Raw genomic sequence first — 12,266 nt, forward strand, 5'->3', positions numbered from 1 at the left:
TTTAAAAATATAAGGACCATAAAAAATACACGTTCTTATCATAGCTTCGTTCCCATTTCTCAAAATGAATTAAAAGTGCGACGTTATTCAACTTCAGAAATTTTGAAGTAGCAAAGGTTTGCAAATGTTTTTTTTTTAATAAATATATAAAGTAAATTTCAATCGTCTGGATTTTATTTATATTTTGCCATCGAATTCATTCATATTTATAAGTTTAAGGTCATATGTATTTTAATCTGCATAAATACAACAAGAACGAAAATGTATGAGACGAGCAGTTTAAAAAATCATATTTCAATAAATAGGCAAAATAACAAAACTTTTTTTTCTAAATCTAATTAACGAAGATATCAGCTATATTTGCTGACTAAAATCAAATTTTTATTTTCTCTTCCACATGGATTTTTTTAGAGTCAAACACGAGCATTTTTCGAATTTCTCAATTTTCACTTATATTTTTCTATTAGAAGTAATTGATCTAACACAATTATATTAATTTTACAAGATGAACACGGCAAGTACTTTATATTTCAGAAAAAAGTAATATTTGATATGCACCAGGATTGGCACAAGAACCGATTTAAAATTGCAATAATTGACCAATTAGGTATACACTTTGGGTGGTCACCATTTTTTTTGTAGTTAATTCAGATAAATTTTGTCATACAGTATAATACCCACATTTCTTACCTAATCAAAAAAAGTAATAATTATTTCGTTACCTTTTATAGAAAAAAAGTTAGGTCTGATTTTGTACAAGCAGGAATTTAACCCCACTGTTAACTTCGAATGGGCAAAACTTGGAAATTAAAAGATAAAAAAAAAACTGGTGGTGGTTCAGCACTTCTGCCACCATGAAGTATATCCTCAATTTTTTTATTCAAATCAAAAATCACACGGCACACTCGATTTGTTGAAATCACCTGGAATGACCAGGTTTTACGAGGATACACATGATCGGACTGTTTTCAGATCACGGCAGTGGCGACATCGTGCACGTCAGCGTCATGTCCGGTCGTGATCGGGCACGCGTCTGGACGCGTGCTAGTGCTGCGGCCGCGGCGCGGCGCCGGCGCCGCCCTGCGCGCGCGCTCGCTCGCGCTGCACGCGCACCACGCGCACGTCACCGACGCCGCCGTGTGCGTGCCCGCCGGGCTGCTCGTCACCGCTAGTGTTGATGGCAAGATCGTGCTGTGGGACTTGAACAAGTTAGTTTTTGAAGTGAAAACTTCTTTAGCGGCGCTGTAGCGCTTTTTGAGGTGGGGAAAAAATGTTTAACTCGAGACAGCGTAATGTATGCCTGAAATAAGCGTAATGTATGCATGAGCCTGCTGTTTCGTTTAGGCGGCGCAGGGCGCTTGCGTGACGTCACGTGTGACGGACAATGTCATTGTCTTTTGATTTAAATGCCATCTAGAGAGTTTCTCTCAAACTGGTATTAATATAACTATAGGAATCACAGTGCTTGAGGGTTTCAAGTGATGCAACGAAATAACGCTAGATGGCGTTAACCTTAATTATACATAGTGCTGCAGACATTTTGCACTAGATGGCGCTGTTATTAATATTTTGAGTTACAATGTCGAGTTTTCACTTCTGCCGGCACTCCCGGAGTGCAACCCGTTGTTTTTTTATCTAGGTTTTTGGCTGCTTAGTGTTCATGTACGTCCAGTATATTCTTGTGTCAGTCACAAGTAACTGAATATAAAATTAACTCTCAAAATAATTATGTAAAGTTTTAAATAAAAAATGTCCCGTACAGGCTGACCTACATCCGCACGCTCCCCAACCGCGACATGCTCCCCGTGACGCACGTAGCGATCAGCGAGACGTTGTGCGACGTTGCCAGCGTGCACGACGTGACGGCGCCGACGACGAGCGCGCCCACCGCCGACGACGACTCCTACGAGAAGGATGCGGAGAACTACAAGTCGCTGATACGCGTGCATACGGTCAACGGGAGGTTTGTTGGTGAGTTGAACTTTGGTTAGAACACTTCTCTCACTGGCGCTGTGCCGTGGCGCGCGTGTAATATGTCACGGCGCCGACGAGCGCACTGACCGCCGTTGATGACTTGTATGAGGAGGACCTGACAATACACAACACAAGCCGATTCAACGGAGCCACGCCGTTTTGTCGCTTAAATAGTGTTTAGTTTTTAAGTTTATAAAATATAAATATGCATGTTAGTCTGTAAGGTATTTGTAATAAGGGCCTTGTTGCCTGACTTAAATTTTAAATAAATAAATAACTTCACACTTTTTAACCGACTTCCAAAAAGGAGGAGGTTATTTATTAAAACATGATTTGCAATAAATGTTACAATTTTGTTACTACTATGATCATGTGCACTGCAGGTAGCGTGAAAGTAGCAGAGCGAGTAACATGCATTTGCTACTCGAACGCGCCGGAAGGCGTCAGCGTGAACGCGATAGCGTGCGGGGACCGCAGCGGCGCCGTGCGGTTCTACAGCGCGTGGGACCTGCGGCCGCTCGGCGTGCTGCCGGCCGCGCACACCGCGCCCGCTGCACTCGGCGTAGTTAGGTATGAATGTAGCGAGTCGCCTACACTTCGAATACGCCTGAGGATGGGTGTCAGCATGAACGCAATTACGTGCGGACCCCAGTAACGAGAGCTAGAGCTTAACCCCGGCTTGTTTAAGCCCTTATACGAGTATCTAAATTATTTTCAAAGACAATATTATTCTTGATTTAGGATTCCTTTTGTCTGTGAATTTCTGTTATATATACTTACCTCTGTATTAGGTACTTATTTCTTTTTCTTAACCATGTTTGTTTTTGTGTCCCAGCTTAACATACAGCCTGGACAGCGAGATCCTGTTCGGGTGCTACGCGGACGGCACGTGCGTGGCGTGGCACGGCGGCGGCGCGCGGCCCACTGTGCAGCTGCTGCCCGCGCACGCGCTGTTCTGACGCTCGCTGCGCGCGCGCTGCTGCCTCGCGCCCGGCTAGCGGGGTCACTGCCCCGGCTACTGCCCCTGGCCCCGTAGACAACATGCCAATCGCTGACGCTCCGTAGCGAACGAAACGCAACTGTTACTGTCACGCTAATGTGGAAGAGTGATAGACACAAAGCGATTCGATGGCGAAGCTCAAGCGATTGTCACCTTGGCAAGGCCGCCTGAACACGATCTCGATTGATCAATCACTGACTTGCACGAAAGCGCGCGTAAAACGTGAGTTTACGTACTTGTGATTTATCGTTTTTCTGATGCTCAATGCGGTCATTACTTTTACTCGAAAAAATTAAAGTCACGAATCTCAACGTCTGATAAATGTTGTCGTGAAAATACGCTACGATATAGACTTGCCCAATGTCAAATAAATATTACATATATTTACAACAATAATAATTATCATAATGTGTACTGGTTTTGTGGTTGGAATATAGATAGTTTTAAGATGAATGTTTGTCTTCCGTCAGAGCCTAGCAACGTATATTATAGGTATACTTAATATGTATTACGTGATAAATCTATGATATTGCCACGTATTCGAAAACATTGCAGCTTTCTTTATTTATACTCTTAAGAGACTTGTTTAATTTAAGTGTACTCTATGGAGTAAAATTGCATCATAACATATTCCAATCACTAATCATATTTTAGCAATCGGAATGGAAATCCATTTCATTTTTACAAATATTTAATGGAGGAAGACTAGAGGCGTCAACAAACGAAATAATTGGTGCTCAGCGGGCGTTTTTAACAGGGTAAACTACTTAATTTTTGGTACCCCCACCACTGCAGGCAGCAGTAGATAGTGATGTTCTTACTAAAATAGGTGCCAACGACTGGTATTTTTCCTTGGGTAGTTTACCCTACCAGCCTCACATATTGGACAGTGGTTTATTTGCTCAACGCTAAGTAATTATGTAACGGTATTTATGCCTCATTGGCCAAGCCAAATTTTTATCTTAGCAATAACTTATTTGTAAAAAAATAATATATTATATTCATCATCAATATTTAAGAGCTATGCTCTTGTCGGTGGAGTAATCGCCACTCTTCTTTTTGCTGGGCCAGCCTTTTAATTCCCTCGTACGATACGACAGAAACTTTTTCTTTTATTTGGCTGAGATATGTGAGCCTGGGCCTTCCTCTGCCTCTTTTCCCCTCAATCTTGCCCTCCAGGATGTTTAAAAAGAATCTGTCGTGCCGTATCAAGTGGCCAACCATCTTGCCCCTTCTGTTAGCTATTGTGTCTAACAGGCATCTCTTCTCTCCTGCCATGCTCAGGACCTCTTCGTTCGTCTTCCTCTCTGTCCAGCTAATCCTTAGCATCCTCCGCCAACACCACATTTCAAAGGCCTCCAATCGCTCTCTGTCCCGTTGTGTTAGCGTCCACGTCTCACACGCATATAAAGCGATGCTCCAGATATACACCTTAACTAAGCGTTTTTTGACATTCTTCGAGATGTGTGCTTTGAGCAGATGTTTTTTGCTATTGAATGCTTTTTTAGCCATTGCAATCCTCTGCTTGATGTCCGCCGTGCATCTGGAGTCATTGGTAATAATACTTCCTAGGTATTTATATTGTTGAACTTGTTCTATTGCTGTGTTCTGTAGTAATATTGGATTGTGTAAAGATTGGTGTTTAGAGATGGTCAGAATTTTGCTTTTCTTACAGTTTATTTTGAGACCGAATTGTGTGAAAATATCATTCATTTCTGAAACTAATAACTGTAGTTTGGAGCTAGTTTCGGCAAAAGCCGCAATGTCGTCAGCAAATCGGATAAATTGAATTTTCTCCCCATTAAATGTAACTCCTCCTAAATCTGACTTTACTATTTCTTGAATGGCATGTTCTATGAAAATGTTGAATATTAGCGGTGAGAGTGGACACCCCTGTCTTACTCCTTGGTTTATTTTGGCTTTCTCTCTCTCTTCTCCTATTTCGATGATTGACTCTTGATTTTTGTATAGTTGGAATATAATTTTTCTATCTCTGTAATCGAGTCCAACTTCACGGAGGATACCCATCATTTTTTTCCAGTTGACCTTGTCAAAAGCCTTCTCTAAATCTATAAAAGCTATGTGAGTGTCTAGGTTGAGATCTAGTCGCCTGTCTACTACTAGTCTAAGTGCTGAAATGGCCTCTCTGGTCCCTTTGTTTTGTCTGAACCCATATTGATCCGGTCCCAGATGGTTTTCAGCTATTGGTCGTAATCTGTTCTGAATGATTTTAACTAGAATTTTTGAAGCTTGTGAAATGAGACTTAAGGTCCGATGCTCTTCACACTTAAGGGTGTTAAGTTTTTTGGGCAGTGCAACTGTTTTAGTAATTAGAAAATCTGTTGGTAATTGTCCTGTGATATAAATGTTCTCTATTAATTTGAAAATTTCTTGTGTCATGGGTTCACATACACCGTATTTGATCATTTCTATATAGACACGATCGTCCCCCGCTGCTTTGCCATTTTGGATACTATTCAAGGCTTTGACAAACTCTTCTTTCAGGATAGCTGGACCTAACTCTTCCTTTTCTACTAATTCCTCTTCTTCCATATCATCTTCGTTCAATCCCTCCCCCTTGTAAAGTTCTTCTATGTACCTTTTCCATCTTTTGACTATATCACCGTTGTTTATTAAAACATTACCCTGTTCGTCTAAAATAGTATTACTTCTTGTAGTGTGTTTTTTATCTAAAGATCTAATCATATTATATGCTTTGTCCATCTGACCTTTTCGCATATATTATATTAGGTATGATAAAACTTTTATATTAAAAATAAATAAAAGGCAACTGAAATCAAATATTTAGCTTGTGTTTAAAAGGGTTTCTATTGAACTTCTATATTATTGTTTTTTACAGAGGATGAGAGGATTGACTGTGTGTACATTGCAGGGCTACCTTATTAATTTACGTAGTAAACAAAGTTAACTATGATCAGGCACTGCGTTAATTAATAATACTGCAGTTTGTGCTATCGTAACTTAGTGAGAAAATGCGTAACCTATTGTCTGTATCTTTTTAGGTATTTAAATATAATATACAGGGTGTTTGGTACATCGTTTGCCAAATTAAAACCGCAGATAGGTTGAGTCATTTGCTATCTTCTCAGGCCCAGAAATTTTTTATTTGGTGCAAAAAAAATCACTTCTATGACAGTTTTTCGTAAATTTCAAATTTTTATTTGCGTAGTAGTAAAAAAACCATATCCATTTTTTTTTCTAGGCATGAGAAGATAGCAAATGACTCAAGCTATCTGCCGTTTTAATTTGACAAACGATGTACCAAACAGCCTGTATAAAGGGTCGATGAAAGCATTACATGATCAAATAATGTAGGTTAAAGTCTGGTCGTTCAGTGACCGATTCAGGCGGTTTTGTATTTGGTTGGTTAACCAGTAAATGTTACAACTACCCGAAAATGTACAAATTATTTGTTTACTTTATTTAAATACCTAAAGATAAAGCGTATAGCCAGTATAGAAAAATGAAATGCCACAGAAATGTTTTATACTAAATTGAACATTGACATTTTATATTGAACTTTATCAGTTACCTCTTCCCATAGGATAACCTATGGTTCGTTTTTTAGCATTAGAAATTAGGTAAACAATCTTGATGTGTCTTTTAATTGAAAAACACGTTTAAAAAATAAGTTACGGTAAATATGTAACAATTATGAATCTAATACGATCATTTATATTCTTCTGCTTTCATAAGTAACAGTTATTGATTTTTAAATAGCGTTTTTCAATTAAAAGACATGCCAAGATCGCTTACCTTCTTTCAAGTTCTTTCTAATGCTAAAAAAACGAACTATAGGAACATAAATATAATAACTATTAAAATATGTATATAATTAATATACTTATTTAAATTGCTTAGTGTATATATTTTAGCCGCGTACCTGAAGCGTCCACAGTATAAATTGTTAACAAAGATTATATTAATTAAGAACACAATTGTTGGATTTTATTACTCTGTCAAATAAACATTGTAGAATAATATTCCTATGCAAGCTATGAATAAACTTTCTAATAAATATTTTTTTGTCTTTTGACTCCTACATTGATGTCTATTATTATTTTAAATATATGAAGTTATAAGAAAAGGATTAATGCGACAGAGGAGAGGGCCTACCGTGGGCCTACCGCAAACAGATAGTAAGCATCGAAATCGTTATTTGCCGCTCTAATTTTATTGCTCTTAAGCCCCCTCCACACTCGTGCGCGAATCGCGGCGCGAAGCCGCGGAAGCGAGTGTGGCGTCGATTTTCGCAGACAGCGAAATCGACTCCACACTCGCGTTCGCGGCTTCGCCCGCGATTCACGCGCATAGTCTGGAGGGGGCTTTACGTATTCGCGCAACAGAGAGGCAGATATAGATGGTCAAGCAATTCTTGTCAGTAGAAAAAGGCGCGAAATTCAAATTTTCTATGGGACGATATCCTTTCGCGCCTAGATTTTTCAAATTTGCCGCCTTTTTCTACTGACAAGATCTGCTTGACGCAGTATAGTTCTAAAATTTATTGTAGCCAGTACAAAAAATGAATAAATAAGTTTGACACATCGAGCTGTCACTCAACTGTCAAAACTTCAAATTAAAAGGAAGGAAGGACACTGGCTGGCTTGGACCTGGCTCAATTGATGAAGAATAATTTGATAAATTCAATTTAACTAAAACAAATGACTAAATGTTTAATAATTACAATTTTGTTTTGAGTTTGTTGGGTTTTATTAGTTAAATCAAGAAATGAATAAAATCTGCAGAATTTGTTTGGAGGAAGGGGTACTCTCTTCGGTGTTTACAAAGAATTTCAATATATCCTTATGTGATATGATTGAATATTGCTGTAATGTGAAGGTAAAGTATCTTAGAAATACTCCAACCCACTGTTTTGTGAATTTACTCTATTTTAATTTTATTTCTCAGTTGTATTGTTGTTTATTTATGTTTTCTAACATACACTAAGTTTTTTTTTTAATTAAGCCTCCTGACGGAAGTAGTCATGTAGTTATGAGTATACTTATTTTATAACTTTTTATCCATACTTCTCTTCAAAATATGTTACCGCTATTTTGCCAAAATCATAACCATTTACAGTGTAAAAATATTACAGATTGGGAAAAATGATGGGCTGCCAGAACAATTGTGCAGCAACTGTATATACAAGCTGGGAGTGGCTTACCATTTTAAGCAGACATGTGAGAGTGCGGATGTACGACTCAGGCAGTACTTGGGACTGCAGTTAACGTCTAAGTAAGTATGCACTTAGTTCAGCGGTGTCACTCACGAATTCGAGCCAACCGTGCAGTAACTAGATGCCACCCATCGCGCGCGTGATGCAAAGAAATCAACAAATCGCGTTGTAGCGGTGTCACACCACTGTACTGGCTCCATTCATGCCCCATTCTCATTGCCCGTAGGCCAGTCCTGAGATATACGTCAATGAAGTAAGGCCCATTTTGGTAATGTAGCATGTAGGTGGGTGCATACTAGTAACTTGCAATTCATACACTGTTTTCTTAAACTAGAAAAAGGTTTTGACGTCCAATTGGGTTTCTTTAAATTGGGAGTGATTTTAATTTTTTTTTGTTCTAGGTATAATGATGCAGCTATTATGACGGACCCTGTAAGCTTGTTAAATTCAGTTTCTTTTATTATTATTATTTAGGAATAGGAGGAAACATCTTGCATTAATGTTTGTAAACTTTTTTTCATTACAGCTGCCCATACCACAAGCTATAATAAAGAAATGGTAAGATTTAATACTACCTATCTACTAACATTATTTTGACGTAACAAAATTCTAGTAAGTAATTCCAAATACTTAAGCTTTAATTTTCCTTGTATGGCGGGCTGCTACAGGTCAACCAGTTTGCCGGACGATATCAGTCTGTCAGCTAACTACAAAAAGTGACAGTTCCAAACAACTAACTGGCTGATATCGTCCGGCAAACTGGTAATCTGTCCCTTAAGAGAGGTTGACTGTTGAGAGAATTCATTTTCAGCAAATGTAGACTGTCCCAGAAAAAAAGTAGCACCAACTACAAGAAGAAACCTGAGGAGGAAAAGTTAAAGCGTGGGCCGAAGCCTAAACCCAAACAAGTGCATGCATGTTATGAGTGTGACAAGGAGTTCCGCTGCCAGGCACAGTTGGAGACACATGTCAGGTACATACACTAGTTTGTGTAAGATTGTCCCCTTTTAGTTTTACACAACTCAGCAGGGACCTGATGGATGGCATTATCCTGTAAAAAATTTGCATTATTGAAACAGCCAGACACTGTCATTATCACGCTTTCACATAGACAACTCCGGGTCGTCATAACTGTACTGGAACTATCAAAATAATATTACTGTCATTAGGAGTCATATTGTTTCACAATGGTTGTTGATGTTATAAATGTTATAAAATTGTTGATGTTATTATTTTTGCTTTTGTATAAATTCAATGTTGACGTGTAAAAGTGCCCTTGTGGCCTATTTGCTGAATAAATGTTGATGTTTGATGATGTTTGATGTTGCTTGGTAGCCAGTAATCTATTTTGCAGAATAATGTGTATTGTTTTTCAGAACTCACACGGGCGACAAGCCCTTCAGTTGCATGTACTGCTCCCGCCGCTTTGCGCAGAAACACAACCTGACCATTCACCTCCGGGTACACACAGGCGAGAAGCCATTTCAATGTGAGGTCTGCAGGTACTGTAAAATAATCCTTACTCCCTGGAGATGCCTCTGCTTGCGTCCTAAGACACGGGCAAGGGCAGTATCCGCTCGGTGTACCCCTTACATTTCTTTAAAGTGACAATAGGGCCAGGGGCCTCTACGTGTTGGCTTCGGCTCCGTGCACGCGTCACAAAGGTTCAGAACACCATTATTCCATGATAGGTAAAAACAAACCAATTATGCAGCTTGAATACAAGGATTTTTTTCTACCGGTGCTGGACAGAGGTGCTGTGAGAGTAAACAGTCGGTAATGCGGTTCATACGAAGTGGCGTTTTCTGTGAACATTGAATAAAGAAAAAATATATATATATTTTTAAAACCAATGGCCTGCCTACGCATACTTTCTAGGTAAATAGTTTTCAGTACATGCTACATATATTGAAGTGTTCAAATTCTTGTTTCAGTAAAACATTTTCCGCGCAGGGAAATCTTCAGGCCCATCTCAAAATTCACACAGGACAAAAGGATCATGTAAGTTCATAAATATATATGTAATAAGTTGCGTCACATTGGTTGCATCGCTAAACTTTTTTTAAACTAAAACTCGCTAAATAATTGACCGAGCGTTAGCGAAGGTCTCCGTTTCATCTTGGCCAAAAATCCTTTTGTAGGTCGCAATTCTCAATCGATTCTCGTGAATGTTCCATGTTTTTTTTTTTACCGATTTGGTTTTTAGCACGTTATTGGAAACGTTTCAAATGATTTTTGTCCAAAAATGCCGTGTAAGCCAAAGGAAAGACTAGAAAAATTGACACGGGGTCTATATGCGTCGGTAGCCCAGTTGGTTAGACTGCAGCGGTCGGCAACCTTTTAGCAGCCAAGGGCCACATAGTAGTTAACGAAGATGACGCGGGCAGCACTTTGGTAATATTTGTGACTTTAGCAGACATTGTCGTTCTTCAGTACTACATACAAAATAGCCAGGGAGGCTCGCGGGCCGCAAGCGAGAGGTTGGCGGGCCGCATGCGGCCCGCGGGCCGCTGGTTGCCGACCGCTGGGTTAGAGCAAACGGACCGGTTGTTCCGTAGGGTCGCGAATTCTTCTTGCCCGAAGGTAGTAAAGTGTGTTACCGCGCCGAGTGTCTCCAACCCTCGCAGACGGTTCTTCGATTCGGTTGTAGTGCTTGTCTTATTTTCATACATACCTTTACCTTATTAAAAAGTAAACTATATCAATTTCAGGTTTGTTCACTGTGTAACAAGTCGTTTATCACATCCAGCGAGTTGTCGCGACACATTAACAAACACAGAGGGGTCAAGAACTACAAATGCGACATCTGCGGGGCTGCTTACGCGCAAAGCAGGGATCTGGTAATTTATATAACGATGCTGTAAATTTGGGATTACCCGTGTTGCGTTAACAAATTTAAAAAGTATAGTAGAAAGCATGAAACTTTGCAATCCAAAAAATGGAACCTGTAGGTATGTTTTGTTAGAGTTCGGTATTGAATATCAGCTAGATTAGAGTAAGTAATCTAAAAATCGAATTACAACAATAATATTCTAGGGTTTAAATTGAATTACATTGTTTCAGAAAATACACAAGATGAAAAAGCACCAGATTAGCACTCAAAATACCACAACTCAAAATGACGCTTACAACAATAGCAGCAACATTGACATCATTGGCATTGATGTGGGTAAAGAGAGCTCTCTGCCAACGAAAGTGCACAGTGGGCACAGACCAGCAGACATCGAAAGTTTAGGCTTGGTCAGCTCTAAAGAGCTGCATTCAGTTGGCAGGAAGCCACAGCCCAGCCAGTTGTGTCAGAGTAAAGGTTTCCAGCAGTACGGCAACAAGCTGGACCCCCACACCTGCACGGTTTGCGGTGAAGTGTTTGATTACATTACTGCTCTAGCACAACATTATTTACATCAACATAAAGACTGTGAACCATTACCCATATTAAGTTAATTAGTAATTTTTCTTCCGAGCAAGGACCTGTGATAGTGACATTGTTGAAATATTTACAGAGTGTGTATCTCTTTTGATGCGCGATTGTGGTAGCTCAAGGCGGTTATGAGAAATATTAATCATTTATTTGAAAGATGATGTGCAAAAATATGATGATAATATGATGGATGCCACAGGATGGCCCAAAATATGTTGACAATTTTTTAACTGCGGCATAGCATATTGTATTATAATTTAAACAAACATTTACACATGTGTTTCAAAGTATTGTTTTAGTTAAATGTTCCTATTTTGTTTAAGTGTACGGATATAGTGTAGTATAGAAGAAACATAGTGCAAAGGTAGTGGTACCCACTTAATACTTATATTATTATTCTTTTAAACAGCAATAAAGGCTTATTTTATTTTATTTATATTTTTTAAATGATATTTTATAAGTAGTGTTAGTAAGAAAAATTTTCTTAAATTGTTTTGGAACATATTTTTGGGCAACCTCTGTATACAGATAAACTGTCACTTTTTAATACTGTACAATTGTAAGTCTGGCATTCAGGCTGTTACATAGACAATAGTAACCAGCATAAGAATATAGATTATGAATTTAGTCAAAACCAGTTTCTAGATTAAGGCACATCTTTACCGTTTTAGGGT

The 12,266-nt window shown here is 38.9% G+C and overlaps 2 protein-coding genes across 3 annotated transcripts in view; both read left to right on the plus strand.

Moving 5' to 3' along the window:
• The window catches only part of LOC134663291 (lysosomal-trafficking regulator), a 67,085-nt gene extending 64,087 nt beyond the window's left edge, over positions 1-2,998 (plus strand). The window contains exons 55-58 of the mRNA XM_063523308.1: positions 973-1,208; positions 1,763-1,971; positions 2,358-2,544; positions 2,810-2,998. Of these exons, the coding sequence (XP_063379378.1) occupies positions 973-1,208; positions 1,763-1,971; positions 2,358-2,544; positions 2,810-2,933 (756 nt within the window). The 3' untranslated portion in view covers positions 2,934-2,998. The remainder of the gene's footprint in view (positions 1-972; positions 1,209-1,762; positions 1,972-2,357; positions 2,545-2,809) is intronic.
• A 4,585-nt stretch (positions 2,999-7,583) lies between these two features.
• LOC134680233 (zinc finger protein OZF-like) lies at positions 7,584-12,149 on the plus strand. Of its 2 annotated transcripts, XM_063539325.1 has the most exons (9): positions 7,602-7,834; positions 8,091-8,230; positions 8,573-8,603; positions 8,698-8,729; positions 8,983-9,144; positions 9,548-9,673; positions 10,106-10,172; positions 10,883-11,011; positions 11,235-12,149. In XM_063539325.1, the coding sequence occupies exons 1-9, from the start codon at positions 7,724-7,726 to the stop codon at positions 11,613-11,615; spliced, it is 1,179 nt and encodes a 392-aa protein (XP_063395395.1). In that variant the 5' UTR covers positions 7,602-7,723; the 3' UTR covers positions 11,616-12,149. The 2 variants fall into 2 exon arrangements, with proteins under 2 accessions (XP_063395404.1, XP_063395395.1); XM_063539334.1 differs by lacking the exon at positions 10,883-11,011 and having other exon boundaries at positions 7,584-7,834.
• The last annotated feature ends 117 nt before the right edge of the window (positions 12,150-12,266 follow it).

Source organism: Cydia fagiglandana, chromosome 1, assembly GCF_963556715.1.
Source record: "Cydia fagiglandana chromosome 1, ilCydFagi1.1, whole genome shotgun sequence".
NCBI lineage: Eukaryota > Metazoa > Arthropoda > Insecta > Lepidoptera > Tortricidae > Cydia > Cydia fagiglandana.